The 18,321-nt window shown below is 47.4% G+C and overlaps 1 protein-coding gene across 2 annotated transcripts in view; it reads right to left on the bottom strand.

Annotated features, from left to right (window-relative positions):
• Positions 1 to 54: 54 nt before the first annotated feature.
• Positions 55 to 18,321, bottom strand: part of LOC140191025 (transitional endoplasmic reticulum ATPase-like) — an 84,605-nt gene continuing 66,338 nt past the window's right edge. For both annotated transcript variants that reach the window (XM_072248065.1, XM_072248066.1), the window contains exons 10-18: positions 18,062 to 18,174; positions 16,305 to 16,469; positions 14,918 to 15,040; positions 13,108 to 13,320; positions 10,457 to 10,635; positions 6,947 to 7,076; positions 3,936 to 4,094; positions 2,245 to 2,396; positions 55 to 680 (exon numbers count right to left, since the gene is read on the bottom strand). In XM_072248065.1, the coding sequence (XP_072104166.1) occupies positions 584 to 680; positions 2,245 to 2,396; positions 3,936 to 4,094; positions 6,947 to 7,076; positions 10,457 to 10,635; positions 13,108 to 13,320; positions 14,918 to 15,040; positions 16,305 to 16,469; positions 18,062 to 18,174 (1,331 nt within the window). In that variant the 3' untranslated portion in view covers positions 55 to 583. The remainder of the gene's footprint in view (positions 681 to 2,244; positions 2,397 to 3,935; positions 4,095 to 6,946; positions 7,077 to 10,456; positions 10,636 to 13,107; positions 13,321 to 14,917; positions 15,041 to 16,304; positions 16,470 to 18,061; positions 18,175 to 18,321) is intronic.

The following is an 18,321-nucleotide window of genomic DNA, read 5'->3' as shown; positions in this document are numbered from 1 at the left end:
ACACACACACACACTGCACAATCATTGTCTGACATGACAGGTTTACAGTGACAATCGAGATTTTAATTATTCTCCCAACGACTGAAAATCTTTAATATTCAGAACCACACTGCAAAAGTAACTCCGTAAAATGATGATTGTCTTTGGAAAACATCCTTTCAGTTTATATTTAGTCAAAGAGTCAAATATCTAATCATCCAGTCCACGTGTGGATGAGTACCAAGCTTAATGTACAGGAGGCGAAGATATATATATTATGTAGAGGCTGGTGGGTGATGGGGTTGAGCCAGATGGGGATACACACAGACACACACACAGGACCTGCACAATCCTGGGTTGAGAGCTGTACAAACTGCTGATCGATGAAATCACATCCACCATTCATCGAACACAGCTGATGGGATATGAGGTCGGACGTCCCAAAATGAAGCAACGTTCCAGGCCCAAACCCTAGTGGATAATATCCCACTTTCCTCCAAAGTTTATGTTGGTATTCACGTCCTTGGCAATGCACTGGGGGAGGGCTTGGGTGGCAGCCTGTTCCAAATCATGACCCGTGCAACCTTGACCTTTGGCGGCTTCCTCAGTTGTAAAGGTCATCGTCTCCATCCTCACGGTACAGGCTCCCTCCACTCCCTCTGTCGCTCCCCTGACCACTGGACTGGCTACCGGACGGAAACCTGCAAGAGGAAGAGGACATTGACGCTGATGGACTTTGGGATAGTTGTTGGAGATGACATCCATCCCCTGACGTCATGAGGTCTCCCCCACCCAACAGTCTGTGATGGGAGCCGCGCAGCACTGGAAGGCAGGGAGGCTGGAACGTGAAACGGGGGTGGAACGGTGGGAGTAATGAATGGGTCAAGCAGCGCCTGCAGAGGCAAAAGGACTATGTCAACATTCCAGGCCATAACCCTGCACTGAGAGTGAGAGGGAAGAGGCAAGACTGACATGCAGAGGGTAGGAGTGTGTGTCGAGGCTGATGGGAGATGGGGAGGGGTTGATAGGCAGATGGGATTGGGTGGGTGGAAGGGGTGGGAGGGATGAAGAAAGGTTGAAGGTAAGGACACCATGCTGAAGCTAAGATGACGTTAGACCAGAAGGAGTGCAGAAAAGATTTACAAGAATGTTGCCATGATTTAAGGGACTGAGTTAGAAGGAGAGGTTGGACAGGCAAGGACTTTATTCTGTAGAGTGTTGGAGACAGAGAGGTGAACAAACCACAGTGGGTAATAGATAGAATCAGGTATCATTGTTATGTGGCAGCAATACAATGCAATACATAATAATAAAAATAATACATTTTATTTATAATAAATAATAAAAAAGTTACAGTACAATGCAGTACATAAAATAATATATATATATGTAATGCATTGTACTGATACATAACAGCAATTTCATGACATATGCTGGTGATATTACACCTGATTTTGTATATAAGTTAATTTAAATAAGTAGTGTGGTGGTCTTGGGTTCAATATCCATTCTGAAATTGGATGGCAGAGGGGAAGAAACTATTCCTGTAACATTGAGTGTGTGTCTTTGGGCTCTTGTACCTCCTTCCTGATGGTAGCAATGAGAAGAGGGCATGTTCTGGGTGATGGCGTGCTTAATGATGGATGGCACTATTTTGAGATATCAGTATGCTTGCAACTAAAGTGTCTCTGAACAGATCTACTCTGTGTTTTTTGGTTCTTTGTTATAAGACCTAGCAAACGGTACACAACAATATCCAATACTAGAGAGCATACATTTAAGGTGAGAGCAGTAAAATGTAAAGATGTGTAGGGTGAACTGATTTTACACGGGGAGTGATGGCGCTGATAACTGATACATTACTGGTCTTAAAGAGGCTGTTCGAGAGACACACATGAATATGGAGGGAGATAAATCACATGCACACAGATGAGAATAAGTATAATTCAGTACAGACATCATGAGCTGAAGGGAATGTATCTGTAATGTTCTATGTTCAAAGAACCCTTCGTCAGAACTCTTCCTGACCTGAATTGATAATGGCTTTCCTTACACAGATGCTGCCTGACCTGCTGGGTTTTTCTGACTTTATTTCAACTGTGCTTTTGATTTTTGACCTGGCACCTGAGCTGGCTTGAGCAGTGCGGTCGGTGAGGTGTCGGTACAAATGGATGGACTGGGGGGGGGCGGCAGTGGATGGACTGGGAGGGGGTTTGATGGATGGATGGGGAGGGGGGTGCACGGAGATGCCCTGATGGTACAGACCTGAAGTTCCCAAAGCCTCTGCTCTGCTGCAGCGTCTGGGCGAACATCTCGTACTTCCTGATGTCATTGTCGCTGACTGAACGGCGGCCAAACCTCATGGCCTCCTCGAAGTGATCGGAGCGGATTTCAGGAACGGGGTCATAGTCGTCGTCCTGGAAAATATGAGCCACAGATGTGAGAATGGGAACGGGAGCAAACCCGGGGCTGGAAAGCTCCTGCGATGAGTTGGTAGAGTGGTGTTAGGTCACATTAGCGTGCAGAGAGCAGGAAAACAGGCTTTTCTGCCCATCAAGACCAGGCACCCATTTCCAGCAACCCTATGCCAATACTATATAAAATGCTGGAGGAACTCAGCAAGTCAGGCAGCATCCAATGTTGTCGTTCCTTTCTGCGCCTGTGCCTCAGGCAGCAACCTTGCTCTTTCTCTATCATTTTGTCTGTTTTTTTTCCCAAGACTAAGCTGCTAGCTCGATGTTCAACCTGGCATGGATGGAAAGTATGCAAGAAGTCAACCGGATCCAAATCCAGGACCACTTGCCTCGAAGTCCAGTGTGGGTGACCCTGTACCACCAGCTGGCTTAGGCAGCGTCTACGGAGGGGAATTATCAGTCGACATTTTGGATCTCCTGATGAAGGGTCTCACCTGATAGGCTGTTTGTTTACTCCCCTCAGTCAATGTTGCCCGCCCTGCTGAGTTCCTCCAGCACTTTGCGTGTGTCATTCAAGGTCTCGAGCATCTGCAGAACCTCTTCTGACTCTGATTTTCTATGCCAATACCTCTCCATTCTTCTCACATCCCCATCAACTCTCACAGGTTCCTCCACCCACCCATACCAGGCACAACGTACAGGAGCCACAAATAAACCTCCCGGCTCCCAGGTGCTGGGGATAGAGAAGGAAATTGACATGGTCACAAGGATGGTGTGCAAACTGTGTCCGGGAAACGCCCCTAGCTGGGGATTGAACGCGGCATCGATGGAGCTGCAGGGCAGTGGCTCTACCCGCTGCAGCACTGTACCTCCCTCAGCGGGCTGCGTCGTGCACGCTGCACCTCCCCCGGCGGGCTGCCTCGTGCACGCTGCACCTCCCCCAGCGGGCTGCGTCGTGCACGTTGCACCTCCCTCCGTGGGCTGCGTCGTGCACGCTGCACCTCCCCCAGCGCTGCGTCGTGCACGCTGCACCTCCCTCCGTGGGCTGCGTCGTGCACGCTGCACCTCCCCCAGCGCTGCGTCGTGCACACTGCACCTCCCTCCGTGGGCTGCGTCGTGCACGCTGCACCTCCCCCGGCGGGCTGCCTCGTGCACGCTGCACCTCCCCCGGCGGGCTGCCTCGTGCACGCTGCACCTCCCCCGGCGGGCTGCCTCGTGCACGCTGCACCTCCCCCGGCGGGCTGCCTCGTGCACGCTGCACCTCCCCCGGCGGGCTGCCTCGTGCACGCTGCACCTCCCCCAGCGGGCTGCGTCGTGCACGCTGCATCTCTCCCAGCGGACTGCGTTGTGCACACCTCAGCCACTGAGGTTCCCACAGTGACAGAACCCAGTGAATTATCGCATGCAAGGTGCCCCTGCCAAGTGGCACCACAGGGAACCATCTGCCTTCCTTTCAATTCCTGGTACAGGGCATCCCAAAGCACCCTCAGTAAGTCACCCTCTTCCCACTCCCACACCCTCCTACCCCCCACTATCACGCACCATGGCAGCGTCAGGATTGTGCCGATGTTCCTGCTCCCTCCGGATTTCAGCCTCGATGGCCTCGCGGATCGCCAGCTTGCATGCCCTCTGGCAGATCTCGGTCAGGTCGGCTCCCGAGAAGCCATGGGTTATCTTGGCCAGGTAGCCCAAGTCAACACCCTGCCACACAACAGAAGAAGACTGCATGAGTCGGCTCTACTCCATCCTCTCCCCCCATTATCATTACCAGGTTCGACTCAAAATTATTTATTGTCACCCTTCAGTATAGGAGTGTACAGGAGAACAAAGTGATTGCTACTCTGGATCTGATGTAGCAGGAAAACCACAATAAGCATAAGGAACACAATAAGTATAAATACACAAGTTTAGCTTATATAAACTCAGTGGTCACTTTGCCAGGTACTCCTGTACAATTGTTCATTAATGCAAATATCTGATCAGCCAATCATGTAGCAGCAACTCAATGCATAAAAGCACGCAGACATGGTCAAGAGGTTCAGTTGTTCAGACCAAACATCAGAATGGGGAAGAAACGTGATCTAAGTGACTTTGACCATGGAATGATTATTGATGACAGACGGTGTGGTTCGAGTATCTCAAAAACTGCTGATCTCCTGGGATTTTCACACATAGCAGTCTCTAGAGTTTACAGAGACTGGTGTGAAAACAAAAAAACATCGGACGATCAGCAGTTCTGTGGGTGAAAATGCCTTGTTAATGAGAGAGGTCAGAGGAGAATAGCCAGACTGGTTCAGGCTGACAGGAAGGCGACAGTAACTCAAATAACCACATGTTACAACAGTGGTGTGTGGAAGATTATCTCTGAAAATGCAACACTTCAAACGTTGAAGTCGATGGGCTACATCAGCAGAAGACCAGTGGCCACGTTATTAGGTAGAGGAGGTACATAGCCTGACTGTATGTACATAGAGTGACTCGAGGTACAAGAGTATCTGTACATAAGGTGACAACTCTTAAAGAACAACTCTGGAACGAAAACTCCTAGTTTTGCCTGAGCTTGTATATACCAGCTTATCCAAGTTCTCAGGCAGAAGTTCCCGGAAAGTATTATTCCATCGCTTCTGTGCCCGAATACCACGACTTTCCACCTCTGTGTTCGGAGTCCCTCCTGGACTGGCTTTCAAGGCAGTTAGCAACTCTCTCCAGAGTTTACCCCTCAGCTGCACGCAAGTGACAATCTACAGTGGCCATTTAACCTCCTGACTTGCAAACCTTTGGTGTGTGGGAGGAAACTGGACTGTGGCCAACTGGAGTTGGCTTATTATTGTAACGTAGCAAGATACAGTGAAGAGCTTCTCTTGTATACTGTTTATACAGATCAGAGCACTGAGGTAGAACTGGGGAAAATAACAATGCAGAATGAAGTGTAAAAACTACAGAGAAAGTGCAGTTTAGGTAAACAATAACGTACAATATGATGCCAAGGTAGATTCTGAAGTCAAGAGTCCATCTATCTTGTTGAGATACAGTACAGAACAAGCCTTTGCAACCTTTGGAGCCATGCTGCCTAGCAATCCCCCAATTTAATTCTAGGCTAACTCCAGGACAATTTACAATGACCAATTAACCTGCCAAATGTACGTCTTTGGAATGTGGGAGAAAACCAGAGTACCTGGAGGAAACCTACGTGGTCAAGGGGAGAACATACAAACTCCTTGCAGGCAGTGGTGGAAATTGAACCCAGGTTGCTGGTACTAACCGCTCTGCTACTGTGCCGTACAAGGGAACCATTTAATAGTTGTAACAGTGGGATAGAAGCTGTCCTTGAGACTTGTAGCATGTGCATTTCGGCTTTTGTAGCTACTGCCTGATGGAAGGGGGTGGGGGGGGGGGAGAGAGAACATCCAGTGAGTGGGGTCTTTGATTATGCTGGCAGTTGGAGGTACAGGCAGACTCCATGGAGGGGAGTCTGGTTTCTGTGATGTGCTGAGCTGTGTCCACAACTCTCTGCAGTTTTTTACAGTCACGTGGTGAGTGGTTGCCAAACCGAGCAGGAATCACTTGCCGGTGAAAGTGGGGGGTGGAGGCTGTGGGGAGGGTGAGGGTCAATGCTTCTGCTGCTGCTTGAGTATAGGAGGGGAGGGGGGATTTGGAGTTCTGATGTTTCTGTCATACATTCTTTGTTTTTTTTGTTTTGTGGATGTCTGTGAAGAGTAAGAATTTCAAGTTGTATATGGTATACATTCTCTGATATTAAATTGAACCACTTGAAAAGGTCATTTAGGTCTTTGGCAGCTGTTCATCATCTGTATTATTTTCTTCTCGTATCCTTGCCTTGGACACGACAGCTAATCCGTTGATTTTACCAAATCATTTGGCCTCTTACATGTTCTGTGACAAAATTCCATGACTTCCTACCTTACAATTGGAGTCTCTTCTCAAATGGCCAGAACATGGCTGGAAACAGAGCTTATTGCTGGTATGGGATGGGGTGGGTGGGGGAGAGGCTACTGCACAGGATGAATGTAAGTGGCAGAGAATTGTAAACTTATCATGAGCACGAGCCTCCAGAATATCCAGGTATCTTGAAGGAGCAGTGCCTCAGAGAGGTGCCGTCCATCATTAAGGACGCCCCAGCACCCAGGACTTGCCGTCTTCTCATTGTTACCATCAGGAAGGAGGTACAGAAGCCTGAAGGCACACACTCAATCATTCAGGACCAGCTTCTTCCCCTCTGCCATCAGATTTCTGAATGGACATTGAACCCATTAACACTACCTCGCTATTTTTTCATTTCTTCTTTTTGCACTTCTTATTAACTACAGTATTTTATGTAAATATATTTATCATAATTCACAGTCTTCTTTTTTCCATTATCATGTATTGCAATGTACTGCTGCCGCAAAGTTAACAAATTTCACGAAGTATGCCGGTGATATTAAACCTGATTCTGATTCTGATATACATGTGACAAGAAAAAGCTAATCTCTTTCTCTCAGACTCCACACAAGACGGCACCAGTGGGCAGTATTGAACCTGGATCTCCCTACCTTTGCAATCGGAGACTTTCTCAGGTTGGCTTTCAAGATGGCCATCCGGGACTTCTCATCGGGCAGTGGGATATAAATTAGCTGATCCAGACGCCCAGGTCTCAGGATGGCTGGATCAATGATGTCAGGTCTGTAAGTAAACCAAAAAGGAAAGTGCAATCATTTCTGTAGCACCCTCACCACCCCAGGGGTCTCGAAGCACCTTTCATCCAACCAATCCCTTTGGAAGTGGAAATGCAGTGCAGGAGCATGATAGGACAGTTGGTTTGTGCAGAAGAAGCTCCCATGAGATGGTGACTGGATAATTTGTGGGTATGACTGAGTCCTTGTCAGTGGAACCTTGTCCTAGTTATATGAGGGGTGATTGATAAGTTTGTGGCCTAAGGTAGAAGGAGTCAATTTTAGAAAACCTAGCACATTTAGTTTTTTGCATTTACACACTTAGTCCAGCGGTCGTGGAGCATACCGATCCCTTCTTTGGAGAAGTCGGCGTCTTGGACCTCCAGAAGTGGTCCACAGCATGGGGTGATTGATAAGTTCGTGGCCTAAGGTAGAAGGAGATGAGTTATTAACTTCAAACTTTCTGCATTTTCACTCAGGGTTGAACTGCACATGTATGTAACGAGAGCTGTATAACTCATCTCCCTTTACCTTAGACCACGAACTTATCAATCACCCCTGCTGTGGACCACCTGGAGGTCCAAGACGTTCTCGTTACATGCAGGTGCAGTTCAACTCTTTGAGTGATAATGCAGAAAGTTTGAAGTTAATAACTCATCTCCTTCTACCTTAGGTCACAGACTTATCAATCATCCCTGCTATGGACCACTTCTACAAAGAAGGGATCCGTATGCTCCACGACTGCTGGACTAAGTGTGTACATGTAGGAGGGGACAACGTTGAAAAATAAATGAGCTAGGTTTTCTAAAATTGTCTCCTTCTATCTTAGGCCATGAACTTATCGATCACCCCTCGTATCTGTTCCTAAAGAAGGTTAAAAGAGGTGTGTGGGGAAACTTTTTTTAAAAGAGGAGAGTGGTGGGTGCCTGGAATGAGCTTTTAGGGGTGATGGTGGACATAGGTATGATATCAAAGTTGCTGGTGAACGCAGCAGGCCAGGCAGCATCTCTAGGAAGAGGTACAGTCGACGTTTCGGGACGAGACCCTTCGTCAGGACTAACTGAAGGAAGAGTTAGTAAGAGATTTGAAAGTGGGAGGGGGAGGGGGAGATCCAAAATGATAGGAGAAGACAGGAGGGGGAGGGATGGAGCCAAGAGCTGGACAGGTGATTGGCAAAAGGGATACGAGAGGATCATGGGACAGGAGGTCCGGGAAGAAAGAAAAGGGGGAGGGGGGAAAGCAGAGGATGGGCAAGGGGTATAGTCAGAGGGACAGAGGGAGAAAAAAGAGAGTGAGAGAAAGAATGTGTGTATATAAATAAATAATGGATGGGGTACGAGGGGGAGGTGGGACATTAGCAGAAGTTAGAAAAGTCGATGCTCATGCCATGTCTCGTGTCCCATGATCCTCTCATATCCCCTTTGCCAATCACCTGTCCAGCTCTTGGCTCCATCCCTCCCCCTCCTGTCTTCTCCTATCATTTTGGATCTCCCCCTCCCCCTCCCACTTTCAAATCTCTTACTAGCTCTTCCTTCAGTTAGTCCTGATGAAGGGTCTCGGCCCGAAACGTCGACTGTACCTCTTCCTAGAGATGCTGCCTGGTCTGGTGCGTTCACCAGCAACTTTGATGTGTGTTGCTTGAATTTCCAGCATCTGCAGAATTCCTGGTGTTTGCATAGGTATGATATGATGTTTAAGAGCCAATTAGATATGAATATGCAGTGTGTTGAGGGATATGGATCATGAAAACCTTGTCTTAGTTATGCCCATGTCTGAAAGAGTGGGCCTTGTGCCCAGGAGCAAATTTCTGGGGAGTGACTAGTCCAGCTTATGGGAGTGAGTCCTGCCACTGAGACGAGTCCTCCGGTTGTCTGAGTCTTCCTCATGGGAATGGGTCTGGTGTATGGTGACCACTCTACCCCTTGCCTCTGAGGGATTACCCCTCTTTCTGGAAGTGAACCTGGCTGGGCCTGAGCAGAACACCTCTTGGTACGACCTCTGTTCTTGAGAGTGGGCCTCTGGGATTGGACTCTGCACTAGACTGTGAGCCCTGCACCTGGCCCTGGGATTCATTCCTGAGAGAAATCCCCTGGGAGTGGGCCTGCAGGAAGACGGCGCTCGGAAGTAGAAATGGCTAATGCTGCCACTTCTACTTCTGCTCATGGTAACATCCTTTTGCTTGACGTTGGTTTCAGGAAGGGGAAGAGGAAGGAGAGTAAACATTCACCAGTCTACGTCAGAGGCATGGCAGTGATGAGCATCAGGTTAATCAGTAATGTTCCTGGGTGCTAACATATCAAATGACCTGTCCTATAACTTGCACATAGATACAACCAGCAGGAAGACTCGAGGGTCCTTATTTTCCTTGGAGGTTGAGAAGGTTTGGTTCGCCATCAAATACTCGGACAAAGCTGTATAGATGTAATGTTGAAAATGTCCTCACTGGTTGTAATTTGGTCTGATGCTGCAAACTGAATGGCAGAACTGTCAAAACCTGCAGAGAGTAATGGGCTCACATCCCTTCCCACCGTCGGTAGTATCTACAGAAAGTTGTACAAGAAGTCAGCATTCATCAAAGCTCCCTACCATCTTGGTCAGGGCACCTCCTATCGGGCAGGAGATAGAGAAGCCCCACACCACCAGGTCCAAGAACAGCTGTTTCCTTTCAATCATTTTGTTCTTGAGAAAACCGGAACAACCCTAATCACTCCCTCAGTATCACAACCACACATTGAAAAGGTTTTGTTTGTTTTTGTTCTATATTATGGCCTTTCTTGTAAAAATTGAATATTTTATTTATATTTTTCTTGTGAATGCTGCTTATCTGATGTTATGTACCCGCAATGATGAGGGAAGTAAGTTTTTCATTGCACATGTGCATGTGACAATAAAATTGGTTTTGACTTAGAGCCCTTGCAGATATCTGTGGGAGACAGTCTGTCTCTGGGACAGAGTCTGCGGGAGTGAACACATCTCTGGGACAGAGTCTGCGGGAGTGAACGCGTCTCTGGGACAGAGTCTGCGGGAGTGAACGCATCTCTGGGACAGAGTCTGCGGGAGCGAACGTGTCCCTGGGACAGGGTCTGCGGGAGTGAACACGTCTCTGGGACAGAGTCTGCGGGAGTGAATATGTCTCTGGGACAGAGTCTGCGGGAGTGAACACGTCTCTGGGACAGAGTCTGCGGGAGTGAACGTGTCCCTGGGACAGGGTCTGCGGGAGTGAACATGTCTCTGGGACAGAGTCTGTGGGAGTGAACGTGTCTCTGGGACAGTTTCCGTGTGAGTGATGGTGCCTCTGTGGCAGGGTGTGTGGGAGTGAGTCTGTCTCTGGGAAAGGCTCTGTGGGAGTGAACAGGGTGCACGTATGTGAGTGCCCCTCCTTCGATCTACCTGTTTGTGGCTCCGATGATGAAGACGTTCTTCTTGTTGGACATGCCGTCCATTTCAGTGAGGATTTGGTTGATCACCCTGTCTGCTGCTCCACCACCATCCCCTGCACTCCCGCCGCGAGACTTGGCGATGGAGTCCAACTCATCGAAGAACAAGATACAGGGCGCGGCCTGTCGAGCCTGAACAAAATACAGCAAGGGCCAATCAGAACAGGAGTCTTCCACAAGAGACCAGATTTAACCAATTTCTGACTGATGTTGCTGCAGACACTGGTGCCAGGATCCGGGATAATCATTATGGGCTATTTTTTTCTTGGTAAAGGCCAGCGTTTACTGTCTATCCCTATTTGCCCCTGGTTTGAGGCGACAGTTCCCAGTCGACCACCATGCATTTGACTTTCAATCACACCACAGCTACTCCATAATTTAGATTTGTTAACAGAAAGAAAAATGAAAATATGAATAGTTGACATTGGCTGGAAATGATAGTGAATCTGCTCCTGTTGTCCAGCAGGTTAGCACAGGAGGAGCTGCTGTCTGTGGGAACATACCCCTCACTGGCTCAGTAAAGCTGGTACCGGCATCATCAAACACTTCACCCAGCCCGGATATTCTCTCCTCTCCCCTCTCTCCAATCGGCTGGAAGATACAAAGGTCCAAAAGCATGTTCAACCAGGCATAGGGACCGCTTCTGTCCCACTGTTATACAATCGTGTATGATAAGATGCTCAGTTCTCATTGCTACCATTAGGGAGGAGGTACAGGAGCCTGAAGACACACACTCAGTCATTCAGGAACAGCTTCTTCCCCTCTGCCATCTGATTTCTGAACCCATTAACATTACATCACTACTTTTTTTGCACTACTTCTTTAATTTGACAAATATATATACACACACACACACACACACACACACACACCCCTACTGTAATTCACGGCTTTAATTATTATGTATCACAATATACTGCTGCTGCTAAATTAACAAATTTTACGACATATGCTGGAGGTATTAAACCTGATTCAGGTTCTCTTGACCTCACATCTACCTCGTCAGAGCTTGTACATTAATGCTTATCAGTGCTGCACCTTCTCTGGAGCTTTTACATTTTATTCTGTATTGTTAATGATTTTTCTTTGTTCTACTCAATGTACTGCGTAATAAACTAATCTGTATGAACTACGCAAGACAAGCTTTTCTGAGCATCTCAGTACATTTGGCATCAATCAGCCAATGAACCAGTGTTTCTCTCACACCCTTTGAATTTTGGAACGTCTAACAAATCCCCCCTTAACCTTCTCTGTTCCACAGTGAATAATCGAAGCTTCTCCAGGCTTGACGTTCACACACATCCCAAACATCAACTTAAATCCTTCCTCAACAGCACTGTTACCAATGTAAACATGCAGAAAAAAAGGAGAAAGAGGCCATTTGGCCCCTTACTGCTGTTCTATCTTTCAACGTGAATGTGGCTGATCATTCAAATTCAGTCTTCTGTTCTTGTTTTTCCCACATAGACCTTGACCTTTGTAACCCAACCAATATCTAACTCTTTCTTGACTATTTAATCATCTGGCTTCAGTGCACTTTGCTAGAAAGAATTCTATAGTCTCGTCTCTGTTAGATGAAATCTCTCCTCTTAAATGGCCTACAACCTATCCTTAGACTGTGATATGGACTTCCAGGATATCGGGAACATCCTTTCTGCATCTAATTTATTAGGTTCTGTTGAAAATCACTAGATTTCAGTGACATCTCTTCTTAATTCTAGTATATATTCACTTAATTGGCCCAATCCAATCTTATCAAGACCCTGTGTAATTAGGGAGCAGGGGAAAATGGCCCTTCAGCCCATCTGGTCCATGCTGACCAAAATCTCATCTAAGCTAGTCTTGTTTCCCACATCAGCCTTTCTTATTCATGTAGTTGTCCAACTTCCTTTTAAAACTTGTTAATGTACCTGCCACAATCACTTCACTTCTCCTGGCAGCTCATTCCATGTACTGACCACCCTCTGGGTGAAAACTTTGCCCCTCAGTCTCCCATTAAATCTCTCCCTTCTCAGCTTAAATTTATACCTTCTCATATTTAAATTCCCAATCCCGGGAAAAAGACTATACTCATTCTCACTCCTGGGAAAAAAACTGTACTCATTCACCCTCTCCTTGACCCTCATTACTTTAAACTGACTACCTCAATAACATCTTCCCTCATTCTCCTACCCCCCAACAAAACAAAAAATCCCAACCTGCTGAACTTCTCCCTATAGCTCAATCTCTCAAGTCCCGGGACCATCCTGGTGAATCTCCTTTGCACTCTTTCCAGCTTGATGGCACCTTTCCGATAACGTAAACTGAACACAACGTTCCAAATGTGGCCTCATCAATATCCTTTACACTTACTACAAGACACCTCTGTTTCTCTATTTGAATCCTCTTACTGCAAAAGCCAGCAAAAAATAAGCCTTGTACCTGGAGGCTTACCTTCAGCAACTGTTATACCGGGTAACAAGACCCCATTGCTCCTCCCCTTTTCGCAATCTATCACCTTTCAGATAATAAATGCCTCCTCGTTTTATCCAGCAAAGTGGAAACCTCATGTTTATCCACACAAAGTTGCCAAATTCCTTCAAAGCAATTAAGGAAACTTGGTACCTTGTCAAAGACGTCCCGTACATTGGCTTCTGACTCTCCAAACCACATGGTGAGCAGCTCCGGTCCTTTGATGGAGACGAAGTTAGCCTGACATTCAGAGGCAATGGCCTTGGCCAGCAGGGTCTTTCCACAGCCGGGAGGACCGTAGAATAAAACGCCACGAGATGGGGTCATGCCAAACTTCAGGAACTTGTCTGGGTACTCCACTGGGTACTGGATGGAAACAAATGCAGGAAGTTAATCGTAGAGTTAGAGAGTACTGAAGCAGCCTTCAGCTCACCTAGTCCATGCTGACCTCAACTTCCGCCGAGTCCAACCTATCTGCTCCGATTCCTCTAAACCCTTCCCATCCATGTACCTATTGAAGCTTCTGTTAGAAGCTACAACTGAACCTGCATCTATCGCTTCTGCTGGCAACTTGTTCCACACTCACACCACCCTCTGAGTGAAGAAGTTCCTCCTCAGATTTACCTTTCACCCTAGACCTTTGACCTCTGGTTCTGGTTTCAGCCAATACCCTGTCAGGTATGGAAGTCTGCAGTCCCAGTGCAGGTTGTTGGGACTAGGTAGAAGGCCAGGCTGACATAGACTAGAGGGGCCAAAGAACCTGTTTCTGTGCTGTAATCTTTCCTTACAGTTTGACATTTACAGTACAAAGGTATGGGAAAGCAAGGGAGGGCCACGTTGAGGGCAAGGTTGGGATTGTATAGACCAGAGGGACCGAGTGGCTTACTCCCTGCTCCTGATTGTTTTGTCCTGATGGTGGGAGGAGGTGAGAAAAGATCCCAAGTCCTTGAGTTGGGTTTAGATTGTCAGATTTTAGTGCTATCCCCATTCAGCCTAGGCTGGATCCTCCTGTTTGGGAGTTATCCCATTGAAATTCAGCATATCCTTTTGTCGATGCACAAGAGAACGCATTCTGTATGGAAGCACCACAGCCCGGAGTGGCAGCTGCTCTGCACGTGACTGGACCGCAAGGAGCTGCCGAGAGTTGTGGATGCAGTTCAGGACATCACAGTACAATCTGACAGACTTCACTGCATCATCTGCCTCACTGTGATCTGACACTTCATTGTTTACCTGCTCTGCATTGTCTCTGTAGCTTTTATACTTTGTTCTGTATTGTTATTGTTTTCCCTTGTCCTACCTCAAAGCACTGCGTAATGATCTGATCTGAATGAACAGTACGCAGGACAAGCTTTTCACTCTGTCTCAGTACGTGACATTAATAAACCAATACCAGTGCCATTGGTTCTGGAAACCCCTATTCCTCACCGTCCAACAAGCAAATATTAACATATCATTGCGCCTCACTGTGATTAAATAAAGGCATTCCTCTCATCTCCCCTTGGGTTCTTGTGGATTTAGTACTCGTTGGCCCCTGGAGGCCATTCCAACATGCAAGCTCTTTCTAGCTGTGAAAGATTAGCTTCTTTTGTCACATGTATGTCGAAATATAAAATGAAATGTATCATTTGCACCAAATCAAATCAGCCAGGATTGTGCTGGGGGCAGCCCGCAAATATTGCCATGCTTCTGGCACCAAAATAGCGTGGCTACTCCTCAGTAATCCAGACCATCAGTCTTTGGAATGTGGGAGGAAACCAGAGCACTTGGAGGAAACCCACACGGTCACTGAGGAGAATGTACAAACCCTTATAGACATTGGTGGGAATTGAACCCTGATCTTACAGCCGGCGCTGTAAAACCTTGCACCGACTGCTACACTACCATTCTGCCACCGACCGTGCCTTCCCTCCCCGGATGAGGGAAGTACTTCCTGTCACTTCCTGTCTTCCTGCGCACCCACCTGCACAAGCTCCTGGAGCTCCCGTTTCACCTCATCCAAGCCTCCAATGTCGTCCCAGGTGACCGTCGGCACCTCCACCACTGTCTCCCGCAGAGCTGAGGGGTTACTCTGGCCCAGTGCCCACTGGAATACACGGGGAAACAGGACAGGAAGCATTAATTAAACCAAGCACCAGTCTATGACACACACGCACAAAATGCTGGAGGAACTTAACAGGTCAGCCAGCATTTACGGAGGGGGAACAAAATGTCAACGTTTCAGGCCGAGACCTTTCTTAAGTCCTGATGAGGGGTCTCAGCCCAAAATGTCAATTGTTTATTTCCCTTCAAAGATGCTGCCTGACCTGCTGAGTTCCTTCAGCATTCTGTGTGTGTTACCCAAAATTTCCAGTATCTGCAGAATCTCTTGTCCTTATTATTACCAATTTGTAAGCCTCACTCTGCCCACCTAAATCTTCTCTTTCAATTTAAGACCACAAGACATTAGGAGCCGCATTAGGCCATTCAGCCCACCGAGATCCCTCCTAGTTTCACTCCTAATCCCACATCAGCCATAACTCAGTGGGCAATACATTCTCGTAAACACAAGAGATTCTGCAGGTGCTGGAAATCTGCACAAGAGTCTGGAGGAACTCAGCAAGTCAGGCCTCTATGGGGGTGGGGATTAAACAGTCGAGGTTTCAGGCCCAAACTCTTCTGTCCGAGTCAGAGCATTCTGGGCTCAAGTTCCACTTGCATGCATTTAAGATGGGGGCGTGTGTGTGTGGGGGGGGTTAAGTTCAAAGGAGATGTGCTGAATAAGATGTTTTATTTTTTTTAAACACTCAGTGCCAGATGTCTAGAGTGTGCTGCCAGGGGTTGTGCAGGCCGATATCACGGAGGCATTTATTTCCTTTCGAGACACAAGCCGTTCTGGCCCAACGAGCACAATTACGCCCGTGTCAGCAATGAATCTACTAACCCCCTGTGTCTTTGGAACATGGGAGGACACGAGAACACTCGGAGGGAACTCAAGGAGCCACAGTTTAAAAGGCTCTTAGGTAAACACATTAATATGCAGAGTGTACACAGATCTGGACATAGAGTACACAGGAGTGTTCAGTTTAGTTAGCCATTTGATTAGTTCGGATCAAGGTTGTGGGCCAAATGACCTGCTCCTGGGTTGTACTGTTCCCCGTTCTATAAGCACAAAGATCTAGGCCAACACTCCAGCTCAGCACCACAATTGTCCTAATTCAAGCTCTCAGCCTGAAATTCGGACCACCCTTCAAGTCAATTTGTATTCAATTTCCTCCTGTGAAGCAGGCTGGAATGTTTTTAATGATGCCACTTAACTGGAAGATGTTGGTTGGAAAGCGGGCTGGTCTGGGGGACTGGGAAGGCCTCACCTGGAAGTCGTCCATCGTCACTGCCATCGAGTTCAGGACGTCTGCATCAATCGTCTCGTCCTCCAGGTCAATGATGCTCATCTTCTTCCGGATGGCCTGCAGAGCGGCCTCGGAGCACAGCGCGGCCAAGTCCGCGCCCACGTGCCCGTGGGTGTCGTGCGCAATCTGCAGAAGGGAATCAAATCAAGCAAAGCCTGTTTCCTGGGCTGCCATGTAGGAGGAAGGTAGATTGAGTCACCTGGGTCTAAACTCACAACAGCCTGGATGAATCAGGTTGGTTCCAGGGAAGAGGGGTTGACACGACAACAGATCGAGTCAGAAGGGCCTGTAGTTAAAGAGGTTCTTGATTTGTACAGGTTATGGGAGAAGGCAGGAGAATGGGGTTGAGAGGGATAATAAATCAGCCATGATGGGATGGCGGAGCAGACTCAAAGGGCCGAATGACCTAATTCTGCTCGTAGTCTTTTGGTCTGACCCCATAAGATTTAGAGAAATGTGGCCACTTTGTCAGGAATTCAAGATTATGAGGGGATGTGGGTCGATAAGGTTTGGGACTGAGATGAGGTGTAATTTTTTTGTCTGCTGTGAATACAAAAATGAATCTCAGAGTAGTATATGGTAACATATGTATACTTTGATAACAAGTTTATTTTGAACTTTAAAAAATTAAAGTAGGAGCTGGATAAATTTCTTAAAGACCGAGGGACATGGGGAGAAGTTGGCTGATCAGCCCCCATCATTTTGGAAGGTAGAGAAATCCCAAACGGCTGAAACACCTCACCTCTACTCCTGCCCATATAACAATTACAGCACAGAAACAGGCCATCTCGGCCCTTCTAGTCCATGCCGAATGCTTACTCTCACCTAGTCCCACCGACCTGCACTCAGCCCATAACCCTCCATTCCTTTCCTGTCCATATAGCTGTCCAATTTAACTTTAATGACAACATCGAACCTGCCTCAACCATTTCTGCTGGAAGCTCATTCCACACAGCTACCACTCTCTGAGTAAAGAAGTTCCCCCTCAAGTTACCCCTAAACTTTTGCCCTTTAACTCTCAACTCATGTCCTCGTTTGAATCTCCCCTACTCTCAATGGAAAAACCCTATCCATGTCAACTCTATCTATCCCCCTCATAATTTTAAATACCTCTATCAAGTCCCCCCTCAACCTTCTGCGCTCCAAAGAATAAACAACTTGTTCAACCTTTCTCTGTAACTCAGGTGATGAAACCCAGGTAACATTCTAATAAATCTCCTCTGTACTCTCTCTATTTTGTTAACATCTTTCCTATAATTTGGTGACCAGAACTGTACACAATACTCCAAATTTGGCCTCACCAATGCCCTGTACAATTTCAACATTACATCCCAACTCCTATACTCAATGCTCTGATTTATAAAGGCCAGCATACCAAAAGCTTTCTTCACCACCCTATCCACATGAGATTCCACCTTCAGGGAACTATGCGCCATTATTCCTAGAACCCTCTGTTCTACTGCATTCTTCAATGCCCCACCATTTACCATGTATGTCCTATTTTGATTAGTCCTACCAAAATGTAGCATCTCACATTTATCAGCATTAAAATCCCTGTGTTGGTGCCAGCAAATTGAGGAAATGTATCTTCAGTTTCTGATGGCAATCGGTGACTTTGAGCTCTTAACTTGTTAAAATTAACTATGTGGATGCGTTCTGCAACCAATCGCAGTCCCCGTTCTCCCACCCCAAGGAGCTCCCCCTCCCCCCTTCCCCACCTTCTCAAGGTCCACGTCATCCGCCAGCTTCATGTTCTTGGTGTGAATTTGTAAGATCTCAAGCCTGCCGATGGAATCCGGGATTCCGATGTCGATCTCGCGATCGAAGCGACCTGTCGAGACAGACAGCAAAAGGCTACAGGGGTCACCCTCGGAGGTGGGTGTGGGTTGGACAAAATGTGAGTTGGCTGGCATGGACAGAGGTGCCCACTGTAAAGCCAGGTTCAGCTGTGGGTCTTAAGAGGTTTTCAGGTGGCCCT

This window comes from Mobula birostris, chromosome 32 (assembly GCF_030028105.1).
Source record: "Mobula birostris isolate sMobBir1 chromosome 32, sMobBir1.hap1, whole genome shotgun sequence".
In the NCBI taxonomy this organism is placed as follows: Eukaryota; Metazoa; Chordata; class Chondrichthyes; order Myliobatiformes; family Myliobatidae; genus Mobula; species Mobula birostris.
Note: the sequence above shows the minus strand (reverse complement) of the source record. Positions and strands in the feature narration are given on the sequence as shown.